The sequence below is a fragment of the Chlorocebus sabaeus genome, chromosome 11, assembly GCF_047675955.1.
Source record: "Chlorocebus sabaeus isolate Y175 chromosome 11, mChlSab1.0.hap1, whole genome shotgun sequence".
Classification (NCBI taxonomy): domain Eukaryota; kingdom Metazoa; phylum Chordata; class Mammalia; order Primates; family Cercopithecidae; genus Chlorocebus; species Chlorocebus sabaeus.
The window spans coordinates 12,824,728-12,849,715 of NC_132914.1; the positions used below are offsets into that span (position 1 = coordinate 12,824,728).

Below are 24,988 nucleotides of genomic sequence, written 5' to 3' on the forward strand. Positions count from 1 at the left end.
AAAAATGTCCTACCCTGAGCCAGGCTGCCTCTGCCCCAATCTTTATTCCATCTTCTGCGCCATCTCTGACTCTCTGCTCACCTTTTCAATTTTCTGGACTCCTTATTCTTTTCCTAGCACCCACCCAGACTTTATGTTATGAGAATCCCTGTCGAAAGCCACCAAGAGCGGTCTCGTAGCCTCCACACGTTTATTAGTAAAATATGGATATCAGCCGTGCCCAACTCACAGAGTTCATGTGAGGATGAAGCGACATGACTGATAATGCGTTTGCACTGCCCAGTATGCAGTGATTCCTCAATACATTGCAGGGGGTGTTTTTTTCTTTTCTTTTAATATGGGGGTAGGGGTTTGCCCAGTCTCATTGCAGACAGTTAAAGGAATCCCAGCGCCAGGCGCGGTGGCTCACGCCTGTAATCCCAACACTCTGGGAGGCCAAGGCAGGTGGATCACGAGGTCAGGAGTTTGAGACCAACCTGGCAACATGGTGAAAACCCGTCTCTACTAAAAATACAAAAATGAGCCGAACCTAGTGGCGAGCGCCTGTAGCCCCAGCTACTCAGGAGGCTGAAGCAGGAGAATCGCTTGAACTCAGGAGGCAGAGGTTGCAGTGAGCCAAGATCGTACCACTGCACTCCAACCTGGGCAATAGAGCAATACTCTATCTAAAAAAAAAAAAAAAAAGGAATCCCAGCAATCCAAGGCGGAACTCTGAAAATAGTTTCCCGTAGAAACACCGTTCTACACTGCAGTTGTATTCTATCCCACTATTATTACTCCCAAAAATTCTAAGGTTCCAGTGCTTTCACTTCATCCTAGAGGCTAAATGGGCTCCCCTGGACTTGCCTGGCAGAACTAACCACCTAGAAGAATGTTATATATGCAAGGAGAAAATGTGAGTGCTACATAAGTTCCTTATAAATATGCTTTTGAAATAGAGTCCGCCCTTAAGTTTGATGTGTCCTAAAATTTAATGTGTGAAGGAAGATGCTTGGGAGACAATCCATTTATCAGGTTAATATATGGCAGATATTCTACTGACCTCTCTGAGCAAGAACCTTAGGAATGAGGCCAGGTGTCAGAAACACTCAGGAACAAGGGTAGGGGAGCAAAACTGTGTTGTAAAGAGACCTAGATGGACTTCGGAGGAGGTGGGGTTCAATAGGAGGTCATGACCAACGCCCTGGCATGCAAAGGCTGGACAGGGGTCTTGAAAGAGCCTCAAAAATATGGAAAACCAGATCCTAAGAGCAAAATGCTAAGGGGGACCTTCTCATTAGTGAGGAGTCTGCAAAAACAGAAAGGTTTTAGCCAGAAGCTTGTAGGAGTAGATCTGGGACCCAAATTGAAAAGGAATCGTGAGACCCATAATTTGAGAAGGAAATAGAATAGGCAGAACTACAAAAACTATAGCTTCGAGTCTAAGAGCCTATTTACAGGGGTGTCCAATCTTCTGGCTTCCCTGGGAAGAAAAATTGTCCTGGGCCACGCATAAAACACACTAACACTAATAATAGCTGATGAGCTAAAAAGAAAAGAAAAGAAAAAAAAAAAAGTAAAAAAGAAAAAAGAATGGCCATGCATAAATCTCCTAATGTTGTAAAAAGTTTATGAATTTGTGCTGGGCCACATTCAAAGCCATCCCGGGCCTCATGCAGCCTGTGGAAGCTTGCATAAGAGATGGATTTAGGACGGTTTGGGGGAAGTGCTTGATAAGGATTGAATAGCACCATAAACTGAAGCTAAACTGAAAGGTTTTAGAATTTAACCTGAGACACGTCAAATGCTTTTAGATGAAACTCAAGACTTTTCACTATAGTAAAGTGCAGCATGAAATTGACCTCACAGGGCCACCAGACAGCAGTGAGCAGGGTGTATAAGAGTGAGGGAGGGGTTAATATATGGAGATGGGCCGGGCGCGGTGGCTCAAGCCTGTAATCCCAGCACTTTGAGAGGCCGAGACGGGCGGATCACGAGGTCAGGAGATCCAGACCATCTTGGCTAACACAGTGAAACCTCGTCTCTACTAAAAAAAAAAAAAATACAAAAAACTAGCCGGGCGTGGTGGCGGGCGCCTGTAGTCCCAGCTACTCAGGAGGCTGAGGCAGGAGAATGGCGTAAACCCGGGAGGCGGAGCTTGCAGTGAGCCGAGATCCCGCCCCTGCACTCCAGCCTGGGCGACAGAGCGAGACTCCGTCTCAAAAAAAAAAAAGAAAAGAAAAGAAATGGAGATGGTGGGTAAAGGAGCTGGCCTTTGCAAGTACAGCTTCTTGCAGACTAGACTAGCAGGAGCCAAGAATGAACCTAAGCCAGACTCAGGTCTACTGGGCAGTGCTGGGCCTGTCTCAATCCTGATAGCATATCAGGTACCCCATGCATCTGCTGTAGTCTGTAGCTACATGTGAACCTAAAACATCACCAAGGTTTCTATTAATGTTGAAACTCAGCTAATAAACAGGGAATCCCCAGGGTTCCCCTCTACCCCATTCCTGACCGTGGCCATCCTGCCTCTGCTTGAATACCCTTAACTCACCTCTCATGAGACACCCATCTCCTCCTTAAATGGTTGTCACTGGGAAGAATCCGCCCCACACAGCCGGATCAAATTTACCCCCTGGTGACTTTCAGCCTCTGGTCCCCATTCTGCTCTCTGGCACTAGGTAGCTGAATTGGATCCTTCCATGAGAGTCAATTCCATTCCTCCTAAATCTTCTCTCTTCTAAGATAAATAGTCCACATGACACAATCTTTTTTTTTTTTTTTTTTTGAGACCGAGTCTCGCTCTGCCGCCCAGGCTGGAGTGCAGTGGCGGGATCTCAGCTCACTGCAAGCTCCGCCTCCCGGGTTCACGCCATTCTCCTGCCTCAGCCTCCCGAGTAGCTGGGACTTCAGGCGCCCGCCACCTCGCCCAGCTAGTTTTTTGTATTTTTTAGTAGAGACGGGGTTTCGCCCTGTTAGCCAGGATGGTCTCGATCTCCTGACCTCGTGATCCGCCCGTCTCGGCCTCCCAAAGTGCTGGGATTACAGGCTTGAGCCACCGCGCCCGGCCTATGACACAATCTTAATACCCAATTCAATGAACGTTTCATGATGGTCTAATATATGCAAAGCACCATGCTTGTGCCAAGCGGGACTCTAAAGTGAATATTATCTCCTTGCTCTTTAGGCAAGCAGGGTGAAGACAGAGGCATAGATGATGGACACTAAAACAAAGACTGTAAGTACTGTAATAGCTACGCACAACTTACGATGGTATAGGCATGGGGAAAGGGTAGCCCAGCTCGCCTTGGAGGAGCTGGAAAGGCTCTAAGAAGGAGTGGAACTGAGTTGGAGTTGGAAAGACTTCAGCAATCAGATGTGAGAAGGAGGTGGGTGGTGAGTGGAAGGAAAACAGGACAGGGCTGAGGACCTTGTTTTCTTTTTCTTTTTTGAGATTTTTTCTCTTTTTCCTTTGTTTTTCATTTTACTTTTATTTTTCATTAACGAGTAGTAATAATATATGTTTATGGAGTACAATTTGATGTTTTGATATAGGTTTACAATGTGGAATGATTAAATCAGGCTAATTAGCAAACCCATCAACCTCACAAACTTACTATTTTTTGCAGTAGAAATATTTAAAATCTACTTTTAGCAATTTTGAAATGTAGAATACATTATTACTTACTATCGTTACCATGCTGTGCAATTGATCAGTAAAGCTTATTCCTCTTGTCTAACTGAAACTGTGTAGCCTTTGACCAACCTCTCTGCTTTTCCCAACCATCCCTCCACCCCCAGTCCCTGGTAACCACCATTGTACTCTCTACTTCTAGGAGATCAACTTTCTCAGATTCCACCCATGAATGAGATCATGCAATACTTGTCTTTCTGTGCCTGGTTTATTTCACTTAGCGTAATGTCCTCCAGATTCATCCATCTTGTCCCAAATCACAGATTTCACCCCTATTTAGGGCTGCATAGTATTCTATTGTGTATATATACCACATTTTCTTTATTCATTCATCTGTTGATGGACACCTAGATTGATTCCATATCTTGGCTATTGTAAATCATGTTGCAATGAACATGGGAGTTCAGCTGTCTCTTCAACATACTGATTTTAACGCCTTTGGATAAATACCCAGAAGTGGGATTGTAGGATCAGGACCTTGGTTTCTTAGCTTCCATTTGACCTTGACCATATCTAAAATGAGGGCCCTGAATGAGATGATTTCTAAAGTTTAGTGACAGAGACCAAAAGGAGTATATGTCTGAGCACTCCAACTTACGCCAAAGCCCAAGGGAGTGTGTTTGGGGCAGGGGTAGTAGAAAAGCAAGAGGGTTCATGAATTCAGTATTCTTGTCTCACTGATGCAGCACCTATCACCATTCTGATCAGGTCCCTCGGGGACATGGACAATGTCCTTAGAATGACGATGATGATGGTACCACCAGCACTACCACCACTATTTCTCTAGCATGTCAGTGAGTCAAACACCTTTGGAAACACCTTACATATTTACATTTACATCCCACTGAATCCTCATAACAGCCCTGTGAGATGGATACAATTTTTATTATTCTCATTTTACAAATTAGAAAGCAGAGGCACAGAAAGGTTAATAACTTGCCCAAGTTCTTAGCGCTAATCTAAGAGCAGAGCTGGGATTTGAAGGCAAGCAGTCTCATTGCCTGCTTTTCTTCCTCAAAAAACACAAGGGCAGGGCTGAACACAGCTCGGGGGACACAGTCTACACCAGGACAAGGTTACAATGGCACTATAACGTTTTCTTCTTTTTCTTTTTCTTTTTTTGAGACGAATTTCACTCTTGTTGCCCAGGCTGGAGTGCAGTGGCGCAATCTCGGCTCACCACAACCTCCGCCTCCTGGGTTCAAGCAATTCTCCTGCCTCAGCCTCCCTAGTAGCTGGGATTACAGGCACGTGCCACCACACCCGACTAATTTTGTATTTTTAGTAGAGATGGGGTTTCTGCATGTTGGTTAGCCTGGTCTCAAAATTTCAACCTCAGGTTATCCACCCGCGTTGGCCTCCCAGAGTGCTGGGATTACAGGCGTAAGCCACCGCGCCCGGCCAGCACTATAACTTATTTTGCATTCTCATTAACTCAACCTCAGACAACATTGGCTTCCTTGGAACCGCATACTGATGATTGAAGTGGAGCTGACAATCACCTAAAAATCTCTAAATGCCTTTGACATGAGCCACTCTTAAGCCAGATCTCTCCCATTCTGTTCACGGGCAGCTGATCAGTTCAACCTAAATGTTGGGTTTTACATTGAACCCTATAAAATTCTAGGTTTTAGCTCATAGTTTCACCCTACAATAATTTTAAAACATATGTTACCTAATGTCACCTCTCCCAGCTTAGTAATAACATAAACAAAAACAGTTGACAGGTATGGGGGCCTTGACTTTGTGCCAGACACCATGCTATGTGTTTGTTTGTTTAATATAATAATACCTTATATAATCATTTAGTCTTTATACAAAGTTAAATATTATTATTATTCTCACTTAATAGGATAAGAAACCAAGTCTAGTGAAGTTAAGAAGCTTGCTCAAAATCCAATTAGGGGCTGGGTGCGGTAGCTCATGCCTGTAATCCCAGCACTTTGGAAGGCCAAGATGGGTGGATCACCTGAAGTCAGGAGTTCAAGACCAGCCTGGCCAACACGGAGAAACCCCATATATACTAAAAATACAAAAAATTAGCCAGGTGTGGTGGCGCATGCCTGTAATCCCAGCTACTTGGGAGGCTGAGGCAGGAGAATTGCTTGGACCCAGGAGGTGGAGGTTGCAGTGAGCCGAGATCGTGCCACTGCATTCCAGCCTGGGTGACAGAGTGAGACTCCATCTCAAAAAAAAAAAGAAAAAAAAATCCAATTAGGAAGGGATTGACGCAAGACTCATACCTAGGATTATCTGACTCCAGGGCCTGAACTTTTATCTATATTCTCTCCGGCGTCCTCACATCTTCTACACATTCGTTATAATCTAAGTCAATCATGAAAAATGAAGAAATGGGCCGGGCGCGGTGGCTCACGCCTGTAATCCCAGCACTTTGGGAGGCCGAGGTGGGTGGATCTCGAGGTCAGGAGATCGAGACCAGCCTGGCCAACGTGGTGAAACCCCGTCTCTACTAAAAATACAAAATTAGCCAGGTGTGGTGGCACGCGCCTGTAGTCCCAGCTACTCGGGAGGCTGAGTCAGGAAAATCGCTTGAACCCAGGAGGTAGATGTTGTAGTAACCCGACATTGTGCCACTGCACTCCAGCCTGGGCGACAGAGCAAGACTCCATCTCAAAAAAAAGAAAAAGGATGAAACAGAATCAAGGAGAGAATTCAGAGGAAAATGACATCCCTCCAGGTGTATATGAACTGATTACTCATACAGTCATAAACGGTTAGAGATTGAGGCATTTTTCACAAAATATTGAGGGCTGGAGAGGTTGAACAATTTGCTCCCACTCACACATCTAGGAAAGAGAGGAGATGAAAAAGTAAACAATCCAGAAAGGCCACGGCCTTCATTCCATCAACGCACAATTCAAGTACATATACGTGGGAAACCATCTGAAAAGTTTTATAATTATAGTTTCATCTCGCCAGCAATTCACCTCGTTCACATGCATCTCAGGAGGTCTTTGTCAGAAGCCTTGCTAGAGTGAACGTGCACTTCATCAAAGACACCCCTGATCTGTGGGAGATGGGATTCCTTTGCGCTGACCTACTCTCCAGGAACACAAGAAACTCACCATTCTAACGGTTCATAAATCATCCATTTAAGAACTCAGTTTCAGATTTTGCAAGAATTAACATCAGTGCAGGGTTTTTGAGACCTGCCAACTTGCTGAAACAATGCAAGCCACCTGCAGTCCTCGGATACCACTCAGTGATGGCCCTAGGTCTCCCTACTCTGGGCCAGAGATTCACTTACAGGTGCGAAACCCACCCGTGCCCTCTTCTCACAGGCAGAAAGCTTCAACTTCTCTCAGTCATTTCCAACTGACACTGTTTTCCTTGGTAGAGAAGACAGAAGTCAAATGGACTCAGAGCGTTTCTGCCTTGTCTCTGCCTTCTGTTGTTGAGAATAAACAGAAAAATCCCTTCTTCTGTCATTAACATTTTCAAGAAGCTCCGTTCAGTCCAGTGCTCTTATTCCAGGCCTATCACACGCTTTCATATTTGTATTTTCATAGCCACTGACAAAGACTGTGTCCCTGACCAAACTTTAGTCAGGCTCCTCTGAGCCCAGTTAGGCCCCATCCTTGGGCATGCCCCCACCCCCAATATCTGATCACCCGCAAAATCTGATCAAATTCCTCATCCCTCATCATCCCCCAGGCGATGTCTGATCACCCTGCCTGGTCATCAGCAAGAATCGCACCAGGTCAGCTTAGCCAGAATCCCCCGACTCCCAGTGTTTCTCCTTAGTAATTTTCCACCCACTGACCCCACCTTACTCCTTGGCTACAAATCGCCACTTACTGTGCTGCATTCAGAGTTGAGCCCATCTTCTCTCCCTGACTGCAAGACCCTACTGCCGATGTCCCTACACTAATCCCAGATAAGATCTGCCTAACCATTTTAACAAGTATCAACAGGAAATTTTTCCTTAACATCTCCTGTGGGCACTATTTGTATACATTTAAAGTGAGAGCTTATCCAAGAGCTTCCTTTTTAGCCTCGCAATCAAGCATCCTTTTTGCTTCTTTCTCCAGATCACTCCCTAAACCCCTCATCTACAGTAAGAAGCAGAAGCAGAATTTGACTCCAAGACTGTGCCTGAGGAGCCTGCTCCTATGCTCTATTGTTACCTGTATTATCTGTAAATAACTGAGCCATTGATTAAAACACAGTCAATAGACTGGGCACGGTGGCTGATGGCTCTTGTAATCCCAGCACTTTGGGAGGCCGAGGTGGGTGGATCACCTGAGGTCAGGAGTTCAAGACCAGCCTGACCAACATGGTGAAACACCGTTCCTACTAAAAATATAAAAGTTACCTGGGCGTGGTGGCGGGTGCCTGTAATCCCAGCTACTCAGGAGGCTGAGGCAGGAGAATCGCTTGAACCTGTAAGGCCTCAGAGGTTGCAGTGAGCCGAGATTTCGCCACTGCAATCCAGCCTGGGCGACAAGAGTGAAACTCCATCTCAAAACAAAAGCAAAACACAGTCAATGAGAGAACCTTGAGATCTCTATCTAGATGCATCTCAATTAATTAAGCATGCAATCAAAGAGGCTGAAGGGGTCCTGAGGCCCAGATAATTTAAGCGATTTAACCAATGTTAAAGATTATTTTTTAAGGAGAAAATCATGACTCTCACATGACATAAAAGAACATGTGGCAAATATTTTATTTAACTCATTTAACTTGAGCCAGCAAAATATTAAAACCAGCTCAAAGGAGAAAACTCCAACTACCACACATTTATAGTCAGATAAGAAATACTGAAATAAAACCGGGCGCAGTGGCTCACGCCTGCAACCCCAGCACTTTGGGAGGCCGAGGCGGGCGGATCACGAGGTCAGGAGATCGAGACCACGGTGAAACCCCACCTCTACTAAAAATACAAAAAATTAGCCGGGCACGGTGGCGGGCGCCTGTAGTCTCAGCTACTCAGGAGGCTGAGGCAGGAGAATGGGGTGAACCCAGGAGGCGGAGCTTGCAGTGAGCAGAGATTGCACCACTGCACTCCAGCCTGGGCGACAGAGCGAGACTCCGTCTCAAAAAAAAAAAGAAATACCAAACTACATTTACAAGCAGGCAAAACTGGAAAAACTGGTTAATATCTACAGGACAATAAACAATGGCATTCCACGGGAGACTATTTGCATTTTAATATGCAAGGAATTATTTGCATTACTATCAGTTTTCTATATGTTAACTTGTTTCTAAGGAGTTGTGAAATAGCCTAATGAAAAGCAAATAAATAAGCATATCTCTATAAAATCAGATAATCCCCAAAGGCGCTAACATTCCATTGAAAGGATATCTAGTAATCTCTCTGTCTGTTGCAAATCTTTCCATTTTTCCCTACACCAAAGTCAAAAAGCAGTAATAGCAAGTCCAGAAAAGAGGTGACGAACATCAACAAACCAGGGTGCATCTGAATCATGTGAAGAAGATGGTCAGGTTTAGTTGTTAGCATCACGGGCTTTAAAGACAGACTGCCTGGGCTCCCTCAAATTCCAGCTTTGCCTCATGTGCGACCCTGGGCAATTTTACTTAACTCTTTTTTTTGTTTTTCTTTTCTTTTTTTTTTTTTGAGATGGAGTCTCTCTGTGTCACCCAGGCTGGAGTACAGTGGGTCCGTCTTGGCTCACTGCAACCTCCCCATCCTGGGTTCAAGCAATTCTCCTGCCTCAGCCTCCCTGAGTAGCTGGGACTACAGGCATGTGCCAACCACACCCAGCTAATTTTTTTTTTTTGTATTTTTAGTAGTGATGAGGTTTCACCACGTTGACCAGGCTGTTCTCGAACTCTTGACTTCAGGTGATCTGCCCGCCTCGGCCTCCCAAAGTGCTGGGATTACAGGTGTGAGTCACTGCGCCCGGACTCCTTTTTTTTTTTTTTTTTTTTTCAGAGTCTCTGTTGCCCAGGCTGGAGTGCAGTGGCATGATGTCGGCTCACTGCAACCTCTGCCTCCTGGTTTCAAGCGATTCTCCTGCCTCAGCCTCCTGAGTAGCTGGGGTTACAGCCATGTGCCACCACGCTTGGCTAATTTTTGTATTTTTAGTAGAGATGGGGTTTCACCATGTTGGCCAGGCTGGTCTTGAACTCCTGACCTCAGATGATCCACCCACCTCGGCCTCCCAAAGTGCTGGGGTTACAGGCGTGAGCCACCGCACCTGGCCGAGAGTTTTTCTGGTGTCTGCTTCATCTTCATCGCCTTCAGCTCAAAATGATCTTAAGGTTAAAGTGGTGTACTTTTCGGGGGGTGACATCTTGACCCCTTCACAGATGTGCTTAATGAATGGTGCTTCTCCTCTGCTCCTTTTCCCAAATCTTTCATTTCAACCAGTCACAGCCTTTTGCTGCTTCGTTCCATCTCTGATCCTATTTCATTGAGTTTCATCATTGAAATCAAAACAAGGATAAATGTCATAGCCCCAAAATAATCTGGTATCCACTCTAAAATCTGCTCATCTGGCCTTTCAAGTCTTATATGGTTACTCGTAGTGATGGGTAAAAACCCCACCGTTTTCCTGAGGATGGGCTTTTTATCTATATTATTCAAACTCTTAGGCATTTTTATCTATTTCCAGTGATGATATAAATCCATTCCAGAATCATAGATTAAAGGGAATTGAAAGCACATATAACAGTTTCAGAAATATCCACACCAAATAATTCCACTCTCAGGCATCATTTCTCAGGAAACAACAGAAAACGTGAGCAAAGATGAAAAGCTATACCCTGCAGCGTTATTTGTAACAGTAAGCACCTGAAGACAAACAAAGCATTAATACTATTAGTATTATTTTGAGACGGAGTCTCACTCTGTCGCCCAGGCTGGAGTACAGTAGCATGATCTCAGCTCACTGCAACCTCCGCCTCCCAGGTTCACACCATTCTCCTGCCTCAGCCTCCCAGGTAGCTGGGACTACAGGCGCCCACCACCACACCCAGTTAATTTTTTGTATTTTTAGTAGAGACAGGGTTTCGCTGTGGTAGCCGGGATGGTCTCAATCTCCTGACCTCGTGGTCTGCTTGCCTTGGCCTCCCAAAGTGCTGGGATTACAGGCGTGAGCCACCGCGCCTGGCGACAAACAAAACGTTTAAAAATAGTTGCCTGGCTGAATTATTTTCTTTTATTTGATTTTGATTTTTGTGTTTTGGAGACTGAGTCTCCCTCTGTCACCCAGGCTGGAGTGCAGTGGCCCGATCTCAGCTCACTGCAACCTCTGCCTCCCGGGTTCAGGAGATTCTCCACTGGCTGAATATTTTTAATGCTATCATTCACTGGAACGACGCAGCCACTAAAGATTTTTATTTACAAGATAAGTTTATTAGAAGTTATGACGGCTGGGCGTGGTGGCTCACACCTGTAATCCCAGCACTTTTGGGAGACCGAGGCAGACGAATATCTTGAGCTCAGGAGTTGGAGACCAGTCTGGCCAAAATAGTGAAACCCTGTCTCTATTAAGAATCCAAAAATAAGCCGGCCGTGGTGGCACATGCCTGTAATTCCAGCGACTGTGGAGGCTGAGGTGGGAGAATAGCTTGGACCTGGGAGGCAGAGGTTGCAGTGAGCCGAGATTGTGCCACTGCACTCCAGCCTGGGCAACAGAGTGAGACTCTGTCTGAAGGAAAAAGGAGAATCATCCTGTCTTTCCTCATAGAGAGGGGAAGGCAGAGAGTTTGTCCTGTGTCTGCTTTTTCTCAAAGAAAAGAAGAGACGTCCGCCAAATTTTTAGCAGCATTTCGCGCTGAATGACTGCATTAGGGCAATCCTTATTATGTACGCTGTTTTACAAATTTTCTACAACAGCACGTCTGTGTTTAGGATCGGGAGAAAAGTGGTTTTTGTTTTTGCTGTTTAATATCTAACATGTGTTGTGACGTGTCCGTGGTCAGCTTGTCAGGCGTGGAGATAACATAGTTGAATGAGATGTGGACAGTTGCTTTCCTCAGCTTCCATGTGGGGTTTGTCCCTTCCCTGTGTTAATAGTTGCCTTGCCAAAACCTTTCAGGAATTTTTATTTTATGGGGACAGGGTCTGGCTTTGTCACCCAGGCTGAGTGCAGTGGTGTGATCATGGCTCATTGCAACCTCAACCCCCTGGCCCCGTGCCAGGCTCAAGAAATCCTCCCACCTCAGTCTCCTGAGTAGCTGAGACTCCAGGTGTGCTCCATCACGCCCAGCTAACTTTTTATTTTTTTGTAGTGATGGGGTCTCGCCGTGTTACCCAGGCTGGTTTCAAACTCTGGGACACAGTCCGTCCTCCTGCCTCAGCTTCCCAAAGTGCTGGGATTGCAGGTATGAGCCACTGTGCATGACCAAGATTCTTCAGGATTCTAAATGGTTTCTGCAACCAACACTGTTTAGTTAGTAACTCAGAACTCCAGTAGTCCATACTATGTGATGTGATTTTATTATTGCTTATATGCATTTGTGGGTTTATTGTTTGTTTGTTTTGTTTGTTTGTTGTTTGTTTTGAGACAGGGTTTTTCTTCTTGTTTTGAGACAGGGTCTTACTCTGTCACCCAGGCTAAACTACAATAGCATGATCCTAGCTCACTGCCTCCTTGAACTCCTGGGCTCAAGCAATCTTCCTGCCTCAGACCACCAAGTAGCTAGGACTACAGGCATGTGCCACCATGCTACGTTGTCTAGCTGGTCTTGAATACCTGGTCTCCAGTGATCCTCCCACCTCAGCCCCCTGAGTAGCTAGCACTACATGTGTGAGTCATGCCTGGCTAATTAAAAAATAATAATAATAACAAGAGATGGGGTCTCACTATCACAGGGTAAATCCCAAAACTGGGGTTCAGCCTAGGAGGCCACATGGGTTCTTGGCTTCCCACAGGAATTCAAGAGTGAGCCAACAAAGCAAAATGAAAGCAAGTGTATTAAGCAAGTTAAGGAATAAAAGGGGATGCTGGGCACAGTGGCTCATGCCTGTAATCCCAGCACTTTGGGAGGCTGAGGCAGGCGGATCACCAGAGGTCGGGAGTTCCAGAACAGCCTGACCAATGTGGAGAAACCCCGTCTCTCCTAAAAATACAAAATTAGCCCGGCGTGGTGGCGCATGCCTGTAATCCAAGCTACTCAGGAGGCTGAGGCAGGCGAATTGCTTGAACCTGGAGAGGCGGAGGTTGCGGTGAGCCACGATTGCGCCATTGCACTCCAGCCTGGGCAACAAGAGCGAAACTCCATCTCAAAAAGACAAAAAAAAAAAAAAAAAAAAAAAAGGGCGGGGGCTACTCCATAGGCAGAGCAGTGGCATGGGCTGCTTGATTGAGTGTACGGGTATTTCTTGATCATATGCTAAACCAAAAGTGAATTCTTCGTGAATTTTCTGGGAAAACGGTGGCAAGTTCCCAGAACTGAGGATTTCTCCCATTTCAGACAATATAGGGTAACTTCCAGACATTGCCATAACATTTGTAAACTGCCGTGGGGCTGTAGGAGTGAGTGTCTTCTAGCACACCAGTGTAATGGTGTGTAATCATTGCCGTACAATGAGCAGGGGGGATGACCGGAGGTTGCTTTCATTGCATCTTGGTTCTGGTAGGTTTGGGCTGCTGCTTTACTACGTGTCATTTTATCAGTGGGGTCTTTGTGACCTGTACCTTGCAAACCAGTCCTGAAGAACGCTTGTCTCATCACTATGTTGCCCAGGCTGGTCTCAAACTCCTGGCTTCAAGTGATCCTCTCGCCTCAGCCTCCCAAAATGCTGAGCTTACAGGCTTGAGACACTGAGCCAGGCCCTGTTTATTCTTGAATTGTTTCCAGTGAATATATCTCATCATCCCCCCTCCCCCACAAAAAAAGATGGCACGTTTTTATAAAAAGATACAAATCATTCTTAGTATTTCTTTAATACCCTCTACATTGACCACACTGGTGCAAAAAATATCAGTTTATTAGTGAAAATTCACCTTGAGTTACTAAATCTCTAACTTTCCCATAACTACCATGTTTGTCTCTTGTAGATCTGTTTGCCTAATATTAAAATGACCCATTCTTCCCCACTTTTACGAAAATAGCGTTAATTCCCCTTTCATTATTCATACTTCCTTCATCGTCACAGTTTGACAGTGGTCCAGGGTTTATGATCTCAAGTGTGGCCATACATATCTATTTCACTTAAGACTCTGGATAGAGCATAAAATCAGAAGTAACTGTTTCCCACTTCATATAATAGGAAATTCCATCTCTAAACTTATGACATTTGGCTTTTCAGTGGGTTTTTGTGGTTTTTACGATGGCTATGGTTATATTCCGTTTTTAACACTTTTCCAGTGGTTCCACTTGAATACAATCTTTGAGTCACGTAGGAGAGGTGACATGATATAGTGTAAAGCCAGAAAGAGCACGATTTGGATCTCAGCTCAACTGACAGGGATCCCTAGCAAGATACTTCACCTCTCTGAGCCTCAGTTTCCTCATCTGTGCAATGGGAATCGTAACACCTGCCTCTCAGTGTTGTTAAGATTAAATATGTGGGCCGGGCGCAGTGGCTCAAGCCTGTAATCCCAGCACTTTGGAAGGCCGAGGAGGGCGGACCACCTGAGGTCAGGAGCTCGAGACCAACATGGTGAAACCCGTGTCTCCACTAACAATACAAAAATTAGCCGGGCGTGCTGATGCAAGCCTGTAATCCCAGAAAGTCAGGAGGCTGAGACAGGAGAATTGCTTGAACCCAGGAGGCGGAGGTTGCAGTGAGCCAAGATCGCACCACTGCACTCTAGCCTGGGTAACAGAGTGAAACTCTGTCTCCAAAAAAAAAAAAAAAAAGATTAAATATGTGTACAGTACCTGTACCATGGTAGGTGGTCAGTAAACATTTGTTCAACTAACAACAACTGATAAGGAGAGTAAAGTATCAGAACACCCACCTAGTTATCCCAAAGGGCAGGAAGAGTGCTAGGTAATGAATACAGAATTCCTTTTAGAGTCAAATTACACGGGCAAAGATCAGCCCCTCCTTTAATTAAAGAGCCAGGGGCAGGGCTTAATAAGGAAGTGGTTCTCCTTCTTTAAGCCTCTTTTCAGCCTGAGTCCTGAACCTGAAGAAGCTACAGCCTGGAGCGCTAAACTTCATGAATCTTTCCAAACGACAAGCCAAGAAGACCTGTTGAAAGTTTCCTCTTGAGTTTCGTGGAGAGAATCTCAGGTCTAGAAATATCCTTACTGCCACCTGACCTGAAGCAGAAGAAATCACTGACAGCTTCCAGACCAGGTAACACCAGGAGGCACCAGTCTTCATTCTCAGCCTTCGCAGGAGGACGCAACCCGGTCTTTAGCTGTTTGCCAAATGAGGCGATCTAATTTGGGGAGCTCTTTACTGGGTTTATTACAAAGTCCTTATCATGTAAGTCTCCGGACACAAAATGACATTGAGAATCTAGTTTATCGGGGTTTCCAGGAAACAGAAAGAAAGGTTATTAGGTTTCTCTTTCATTTCTCTTTTGCTACAAAGAGTTTGGGATGACATTCAGTTAAGAACACATTACTGCTTGAGCCATGTGACGTTACTCAGTCCTCTCTGCTTATGTATCTGGGGAGGTATGCGATGACATGACAGCCTTTCCATGGCCAGGGACACCATTGCCCAAGCTGGAGACCACGGGGATGCGGGGACTGGAGCCAGCGTGGGAATTCCTGGTTTGAGATCAGAGTCCTGAGTACCTTGTGGGAACTTGGGCACTCATCCGCAGGAGGTCTAGACCCCCAGAGAATTCCTTGAGTCTAAGGCACAGGTAAATGGAAGACCCTTCTCTCTCCCCTCCAGAAAGCTCCCTCCTCCTTGAGCTCCCTGCCCCGTTCTTTCCACAATCAGAGCCTTGGACCTTCTGTTTGGTGAATATGACCTGAGGCTCTGTCTAGCGTTCAGCTTCTGTGGTGGGAAGTTAAGGCACTTTCTCTCACTCCTCATTTCACCTTTAGTATTAAAGAACAGTCTGGGCCAGGTGCGGTGGCTCACGTCTGTAATCCCAGCACTTTGGGAGGCCAAGGCAGGCGGATCATGAGGTCAGGAGATCGAGACCATCCTGGCTAACCTGGTGAAACCCCGTCTCTACTAAAAATACAAAAAATTAGCCGGGCCTGGTGGCGGGCGCCTGTAGTCCCAGCTACTCGGGAGGCTGAGGCAGGAGAATGGCATGAACCCGGGAGGCAGAGCAGGAGAATGGCGTGAACCTGGGAGGCAGAGCTTGCAGTGAGCCGAGATTGCACCACTGCACTCCAGCCTAGGCAACAGGGCAAGACTCCGTCTCAAAAAAAAAAAAAAAAAAAAAAAAAAGAACCGTCCAGGACGAAGACCCTGAGAGGTCTGAAGTGAGGGGGAGAGGAGAAGGGCAGAAGGGGAGGCTCCAGACAACAGAACCAAGCTGAGCTTAGGATGTGCTGTGGGAGGCTCCGTGGGGATGAGTGTCCACAAGATCCTCTCAGGCCTCAATTGTGTGTCTTGAGCACATGAAGTCAGCTCTTCTGCTGGGACAGCCGCCAAAGGGTTCTCCACACCCCTCACCACTGGGACAGGCAGAGGCACAGCAAACCAGGTGTCCGGCGTAACTGGGGCACTAGGTGGTGGCCACCTCTGTGTGTGGAAACACGAGGTGCTTGCTACAGTTTCCTCTGTGTGGTCATCCATCATTAGCTGCCACCCACTGGGAGGGAAGTGAAATCTGACCTCAACAAGTGAGTCCGCAGAGCGAGAACCCTGCGACAGTGCAGCTGCCAATACCTGGAATGTAGGTGCTTGTTGCGGCGTGGCCTTCCCAGCCGGCCTCTCAGCACATCCGGCCAGGCAGCCAGTGTTCCCAAAGGCCACGCTGGTACCAGACGTGGAGGACCCTGGCCACCTCGGGGAGGGAAAGAGGCCAAGAAAAGAACCTCTGTAGCCTCGCTTCTGAGAGTGCAGGTTTGTTATAGATAAGGAGCAGGAAGGTAAACGGGGCAGTGAGGCGCGGTTGTGTGCTCTGCGGCCCTGAATTAGAATAAGCCTCACGGGTTTCACTCAGGAACGGAAATCTCCCCTCCAGGTTCTGGACCAGCACTCAGGGGCCCTACCCGGAGCTTCTATCACCATAAGCATAAAACTTATGGTTTACATTTCCGTAAACCCCAAAGTTGGGCTTCTTGGATAAAGTACAATTTCTGTAGGAACAGCTGAAAGCAGAAGGGATCTAACCTGTGATAATACTCGATTGCTGCTGCTTGAAAGTAAGACTTAGCTGTAAACTGAACAAGTAATTTATAACGAGGATTAGAAGAAACAAAAATTCTATGTTTGTGTGGGTGGGTTTTTTGTTTTTTCTTTATTTCTGATTTTTGAGAGAGTGTCTCCCTCTGCCACCCAGGCTGGAGTACACCGGGTGTACAGTCCGGGTACAGTCCGGGCAGAAGGCACGAAGACCCTGAGAGGTCTGAAGTGAGGGGGAGAGGAGAAGGGCAGAAGGGGAGGCTCCAGACAACAGATCATATGGCGTGATCATAGCTCACTGCAGCCTCCGGCTCTCAGGCTCAAGTGATTCTCTCTGCCCAGCCTCCCAAGTGGCGGGGACTGCAGGTGCACACCACCATGCCCAGCTAATTTTTTTCATTTTTTGTAGAGACAGAGCCAAGGTTGGTCTTGAACTCCTAGGCTTAAGCGATCCTGCCCCTGGGCCTCCCAAAGTGCTGGGATTACAGGCGTGAGCCACTGGGTCCGGCATCTGCATTTGTTAAATACATTTAAACCCTCTTAACCCTTTTGTCTCCTTTTGTTCTCTTTTGCTCCCTGTTCTCCTGGCTCTTATGGCAGTGGCCCCCGCCCTCCCTGCGCTGTAGGGTAGCCTCCTTCTGGGGCTGGCTCCTAAGCACTGTTCTTTCCGCCTCTCTCTCATCCTCTTTCATCCTTAGCTTTGCCTGTCGGCCGGGCCAAGTCACAGCCTTTCTAGCCTGTAAGACAACAAAAATCTCACATTTTACGGAATGGAAGGACTAAGTACTCCATCTTGACCTCAGTGGTTTCCCCGATTTCTGATGTTGCTGCTGAAACGGCATTAGCAAACTTGTTCTTAAAGAAGCCCTCTCTCCAACGACAACACCCCTCTCACACACACACACACACACAGGCACACACACACACACACAATTTTAAAGCCCTCGCGTTACATTCAAAAGGTCTGGATTGTTTCTAAGGTACATGGAGATTTCTTCAGGAGCACAGCGTTACTGGCTTGACGAGGGGGCACAGCCTCCTACCCAAGGACACAGTTCCTGAAGGACCAGGGTGCACATCCTTCCTGCAGTACCCTGTGCCGCTCAGTCCAAAAGGAAGCCTTGAATCAAAAGCCTCATGAATCCTCTCCTGAGAAATTCCATATCCGGTCTCTTGCTAGACTCCGCCTTTTCCCCACCAAGTCTGCCGTACCTAATTCTGACCACAGACCCTGCCAGAGCCTCACCCGGCTTGGTGACCCGCTTTGCTGCTTGCACACACCTCAGGTCTCAGTGTATCTCAGCCACAGCTTCCACTCCTAGGAGGAGCCAGAGTTAGCAAGCAAAAATGCAAGACAGCCAGTTACGTTTGAATGTCAGATAAACAACAAATATGAGTGGTTTTTAGCATATAATATTTATTGGGGACATATACTAATATTTATGATATATGAGTCTCATGATATTTGGGACATATACTAAAAAATTATTTGCTCTTTATCTGAACTTCAAATGTGATCGGACGTGTCCTGTATTCTGAATGTGTCTGGCAGTCCTATAATCAATCATCTGGTCAGTCATCAGATATCTGAGCACCTACCATGTGTCAAGCGCTACTCTAGATAACCCGGATAGCCCAGTCAGTACAGCATCAAGCGCTATTCTAGGTGCTGGGGAAGCCAGCCAAAGTCCCGCCTTCGTATCTTACAGTATGTCTACTTTGTTTTTATATACATATATACTATATATACTTGCAGATATGTACCTTTTAATTTATTTTCTTTATTATTATTATTATTATTATTATTATTATTATTATTTTGAGATGGAGTCTGACTCTGTTACTCAGTGCAGTGGTACCATCTCAGCTAACTGCAACCTCTACCTCCTGGGTTCAAGAGAGTCTCCAGCCTCAGCCTCCCAAGTAGCTGGGATTACAGGCATGTGCCACCACACCTGGCTAATTTTTGTATTTTTAGTAGAGACGGAGTTTCACCATGTTGGCCAGGCTGGTCTTGAACTCCTGACCTCAAGTGATCTGCCCACCTCGGCCTCCCAAAGTGCTAGGATTACAGGCGTGAGCCACTGCACCCAGCCCAGATATGTACTTTTTAATGGCAATGTTACCACATTTAATGAGATTATCTTTTTAAAAAATATTTATAATTTTAAATTTTAAAAAAGAAGGATGGGATCTTACTTTGTTGCCTAGGCTGGTCTCCAAATCCAGGCCTCAAGTGATCCTCCCACCTTGGCCTCCTAAGGTGGTGGGATTACAGGTGTGAGCCACGGTGCCAGCCAAGATGATCAATACTTCCTTAATATCATCTAAAATATACACCATGTTTAGTTCTCTATCATCTCAAAGATATCTACGTCTTTATACAGTAAGTATGTTTGAATTAGGATTTAATAAAGATCCACTCATGATATCTAATTGACCTTTCCTTTTATATATATATATGTTTCTTTTTTTCTTTATATTTATTTATTTATTTTTGAGACGGAGTCTCCCTCTGTCACCCAGGCTGGAATGCAATGGTACGATCCCCACTCACTGGAAACTTTGCCTCCCAGGTTCAAGTAATTCTCCTGCCCCAGGCTCCCAACTAGCTGGGATTACAGGCACCGCTATCATGCCCAGCTAATTTTTGTATTTTTTTAGAGACGGGGTTTCACCATGTTGGCCATGCTGATCTTGAACTCCTGCCTCCCAAAGTGCTGGGATTACAGGCATGAACCATCGTGCCCTGCCTGTTATGTTTCTTTTCTTTTTCTTTTTCTTTTTTTTTTTTGAGACAGAGTTTCACTCTTGTTGCCCAGGCTGGAGTACAATGGCACAATCTTGGCTCACCGCAACCTCCGCCTCCCAGGTTCAAGTGATTCTCCTGCCTCAGCCTCCCGAGTAGCTGGGATTACGGGCATGCACCACTATGCCTGGCTAATTTTGTATTTTTAGTAGAGACAGGGTTTCTCCATGTTGGTCAGTCTGCTCTCGAACTCTCGACCTCTGGTGATCCACCCGCCTTGGCCTCCCAAAGTGCTGGGATTACAGGCGTGAGTCATCGTGCCCTGTCGGATATGTTTCTTACGTCTCTTTTAAGCTGTAGCAGTTCTCTGTCTTCACCTCTTTTTGGTGCTATTTATTTGTTGAAGAAACTGGCCATTTGTCTTGCAGAATTTACCACATACTGAATTTGGATAGCTGCCTTCTTGTGGTCGTTAGCTTATTTCTCTGTCCCCTGTATTTCCTGTAAACTGATCATTAGATCCAGAGGTTTGATCAGATTTGGATCCAGTGTTTTTGGATCAGGAGACACATAATGGTTGTCTCATCTTTAGTGAGACCAAGATTGGTCATTGGGAACAGGGAAGTGGAGCTGGGGTGAGTATAGGGTCACCAGATGTCCCTTACAGGCAGAATGGACAGGGCTGCACTGCGGGGATGGATGAGGGGAGGGTGGGATGACTGGAAAATGCATGGGGGAGGGTGGCTTGGATGGAATTGGGGAGCGGGAAGGGGTAAGTGGAAAAGCAGGAAGGAACGTGACCTTTGAGGAGACGTTGACGTGACTCCCGACAGAGCAAACGGTTTGCATGTGAGTGAAAAGCATGTAAGTGAATGTGAAATTGGAGCAGTGGCGGGAAGAAAGATTGTCCAAGCCCTGGAATAAGACAGGAATGTGAAGAAACAGCAGAGGGGGAGGAAGGATGGCGGTCATGACCCCCACTTCATGCCATACTCCTCAAGCATTTGCTTACATTCAGTTATATGAGGGGGGTTCATGGGGCTTGCAGGTTGTGTAATTGTGTCTGTGTAGTTGGTCTGGCGGGTTTTGCAACTTGCCCTTTGCTACACTGGGAGAGCCATTTCTGTCCCCTCCCCTCGTCACCTGATGTTGTGGCGTAGACCCCTGCATCCCTCCCAGGGTCGCTTCCATCAGCACGCACCTAGCCAGGGACCCTCGCTTCCCTGGGGCCTGGCCAAGGAGCAGTTCCTCAGATAAACGGCTTCGCTATCAGCCAGTATGAGCCTCTTCTAAGTAAAGGAGAGGATACAGTGATGGAAACAGGCAGCATCTAGCAGGCCCTTAGGGGAGATATTTCAGCTCCTACACCTCCTTCTAATAGCAGAACCAGGGGGAAAAGTTAGAGAATATCCTCATTCTATCAATAATGTGGACACCGAGGGACAAAAAGATGGAGTGACTTGCCCAAGGATGTTGCAAGTTAGAAGCTGAGCCAGTCCTGGCCATTCGTCCTTCAGACACCCAGGTCAATTTGTCTGTACCGCCTTACATTGCCTCAAACCCTGTCTCCAGTTACTGTCCCATTTGTTTATAATTTGGTCCTGGTATGACAGGGTACGGTGGAAAGAAAAAGAGAAACATGCCAGCCAATCCCCTTAATATCGCTGCAGCTTCTTTACCATCACACCAGCTTACATGCCGAAAGATGGTCTTGAATTAGGACCAGGAACGGAAGGGAACATGATTAAGAGCCATATTAAGACAAAGCCTGAGGCCGGGCATGGTGGCTCATGGCTGTAATCCCAGCACTTTGGGAGGCTGGGGCAGGTGGATCACTTGAATCCCAGCACTTTGGGAGGCTGGGGCAGGTGGATCACTTGAGCCCAGGAGTTTGACACCAGCTGGGCAACAGAGCGAGACCTCGTCTCTAAAAAACAAAACAAAAAAAGTAGCCAGGTGTGGTGGCGTGTGCCTGTGGTCCTAGCTACTTGAGAGGCTGAAGTGAGAGAATCCCTTGAGCTGGGGAGGTTGAGGCTGTGGTGAGCTACAGTCTGCACTCCAGCCTGGGCAATAGAGCAAAATTGAGTCTCAAAAAAAAAGAGCCCGAGGGCCAAGGACAACAGCTGAACTAGAAAAAAACGTAACTACCACTTTTGAGCCAGGTTCTGTGCAAGGACTTCTCTTGTGTACCTTACACCCTCACAATATCTGTGCAAGGTGACTATTATTTTTTGCAATTTGCCTATAGGAAGTTCATGTTTGGAGAGGTAGAGTAACCTGCCACATGTCACAAAACTAGTCACTGGCATGGCCACAATCTGAATTTGGGACTATTAGACTGAGAAACCCATGCTAATTCTTGATACACTCACTGCCTGGGACATTTCACATGGTAGATCTGGGCTTTCTCGCATCTGAGACAAAAAGGAAAATGTAGTCCTGAGCAGACAGCAGAAGGAAACAGATTATTAGCAAAAAGAACTGCTTTCCTAGCAGGAAACCCAGAGAAGGAGTTATTTCATGTAAGCTTAAGCCAAGGAAATTGAACAAAATCAGTTCTTTATCTATCCTGTTATTCGTATGGAAATAAAGACAAAATGCTTGCATCCTGTTGTTTCAGTGCTTGTACTGATCTTTTTAAAACATGCCTGTGATCACATCACTCTATTAAAAACTTTGAACAGCTCTCCATTGCCTCCATCAGTGTGTTTCAAATTCGTAAAAAGTAAAATAAAATAACAGGATGCTTTTTTCAGATGAAATCTTACATGGCATACCAAATATAGCAAGAAAAAAGAAAGACAGAGAGAGGGGAGAGAGAAGCCTGGACAAGCTAAAGCAGAGGGTAGAGGGAGAAGGAACCGAGGAAGGGAAGGGTCAGGTCCCAGGCATTTCTCTTCCCTGAGTTGGCCTCCCTCTTTTGCCAACTCCCTAGCAAGATCTTTAACTCCACAGTCCACAGCTCCTTTTGAAACATACTGATCAACGTGAGAAAAGGCGAAGCTTCAGCCTGATAGTCGAAGACCACCATAATCTGGACGCAAGTGCTAGTTCACTTATTTTCCCTCCACTCTTTTCAAGCCCTGGCTATTTGCAAACTGCTTACGTATGCTGTCGCAGTTCTCTCACCACTCTTCAAACACATTCTGAATTCACCTATAATCTCCCCTCTGCCCACCCTGTTCTAGCCCCAATATCCACCCACCTGTTTAACTCCTTCTAACTTTCCAAAAGCTTTCACTTGCCTCTTTCTTTGAAGCTCACCTATCCCTGCCTTCTCAGCTGGCTTTCTGCATCTCTGTTAGACCTCTTACTTAGTTCATTAGTTCATTCTCTTTTTTTTTTTTTTTTTTTTTGAGATGGAGTCTCGCTTTGTCGCCAGGCTAGAGTACCGTGGCGCAATCTCGGCTCACTACAAGCCCCAACTCCTAGGTTCAAGCGATTCTTCTGCCTCAGCCTCCCAAGTAGCTGGGTCCATAGGCATGCGCCACCATGCCTGGCTCATTTTTGTATCTTTAGTAGAGACAGGGTTTCACTGTATAGGCCAGGCTGCTCTTGAACTCCTGACCTCGTGGTTCACCCGCCTTGGCCTCCCAAAGTGTTGGGATTACAGGCATGAGCCACCACACCTGGTAGTTCATTTTCTTTGTGTGGAGTTATCTATGGCCTTGTCTCTCTTCCCACCCCAGTAAGACTGTGACCTTTCCCTCTCTACCCTCCAGCACAAACACAATAGACGTTCAATAAATGTTTACTGAGTTTTCACCCCTGTCACTCCTAACCTGCAAAGAGTAAATGGCCCTGCATAGAAGGACACAGTGTGGACTTTGTTGTTACAGGCCCAACATGTGTAGCACCAGTGCGTGTGACCTGGAAGAAATCCCCCTAGATGATGATGACCTAAACACCATAGAATTCAAAATCCTCGCCTACTACGCCAGACACCATGTCTTCAAGAGCACTCCTGCTCTCTTCTCGCCAAAGCTGCTGAGAACAAGAAGTTTGTCCCAGAGGGGCCTGGGGAATTGGTCAGCAAATGAGTCATGGACACAGGTGTCATGGCCTTGCAGAAATTCCCAATCCAGTGAAAAGGCCATCAACCTTGGCAAGAAAAAGTCTTCTTGGAAAGCACTCTTTGGAGTAGTGGAGAAGGAAGATTCGCAGAGCTCGCCTGCCAAGATCTCTGCTCAGGGTCAAAGGACATTGGAATCCCAAGGTTTGCACAGCCAGCAGTGGTCCAGGTCTCTTTCCAGCGTGGAACAGTGCTTGGAGCATGAAGGTAGGCATCTGGGATTTATTTCTCTCCCGCATCCTAGTTTTTCCCCTCTTTGCGTCCAGAGTGGTACATCTCTTCTCATCTTGTAAAGTGGCTTTAGAGAGGGCACGCATTATATCTCAGCTTTCCAACTTATTAGTGTTCAATCCTAATTGCCCTGCTTTTCTCAAGACTAAAAGGAGAATGATGGAACTTAAGGGTGATGGGACTGGTTTTCTTTCTTCACCGTCTATAAATAAGCTTGTCTCCCAAATTCCTAATCCTCTGTACTAGATACTCATATAAAAGAAGGAGGCCAGGCACAGTGACTCACGCCTGTAATTCCAGCACTTTGGGAGGTTGAGGTGGGCAGATCACGAGGTCAGGAGTTCGAGACTAGCCTGACCAACATGGTGAAAACCTGTCTCTACTAAAGATACAAAAAATTAGCCGGGCATGGTGGCGCATGCTTGTGTTCCCAGCTACTCAGGAGGCTGGGGCAAAAGAATCGCTTGAACCTAGGAGGCGGAGGTTGCAGTGAGCTGAGATCGCACCACCGCACTCCAGCCTGGGCTACAGGGTGAGACTCTGTCTCAAAAAAAAAAAAAAAAAAAAAAAAAAAAAAATGGAGGAGTCCTAACCAGGGGGTTGCTTGGGCTGCCTGGGCCGCTGCTCTTCCTAAGTCAACTCATTCGCTCAGGGCCTCTGTGTTTCCATCTGTACATTGGGTATCCCACTCTCTCCACCTCGTATGGTTGATGGGAAGATCAGAGAGCAAGAGTAAAAGGACTCCCGACAAAGTACAAACCATCCTACAAAAACAACTGAGAAGCATTTTGACAAAATCTTCCCTCGGTTGGACAAAATTAATTGTACTGAATGAAATATTTTCACCAGGTGCTGAGGCTCATACCTGTAATCCCAGCACTTTGGGAGGCCAAGGTGCGGGGATCACTTGAGCTCAGGAGTTCAAGACTAGCCTTAGCAACATGGCAAAACCCGTCTCTACCAAAAAATATGAAAACATGAGTCACACACGGGGGTGCAAGCCTGTGGTCCCAGCTACTCAGAAGGCTGAGGTGGGAGGATGGCTTGAGCCTGGGA

At 46.4% G+C, this 24,988-nt stretch overlaps 1 protein-coding gene across 7 annotated transcripts in view; it reads left to right on the forward strand.

The window, feature by feature from the left end:
* Positions 1-798: 798 nt before the first annotated feature.
* The window catches only part of BCL2L14 (BCL2 like 14), an 82,921-nt gene continuing 58,731 nt past the window's right edge, over positions 799-24,988 (forward strand). For 4 of the 7 annotated variants that reach the window (XM_073020493.1, XM_073020491.1, XM_073020490.1 and 1 more), the window contains exon 1: positions 23,421-23,908. In XM_073020493.1, coding sequence (XP_072876594.1) covers positions 23,425-23,908 — 484 coding nt within the window. In that variant the 5' untranslated portion in view covers positions 23,421-23,424. Of the gene's footprint in view, positions 896-3,166; positions 3,218-14,718; positions 14,916-21,877; positions 22,152-23,420; positions 23,909-24,988 lie in introns of those variants that run through there. The other 3 variants (XM_073020492.1, XM_007967694.3, XM_007967689.3) reach the window with 3 other exon arrangements.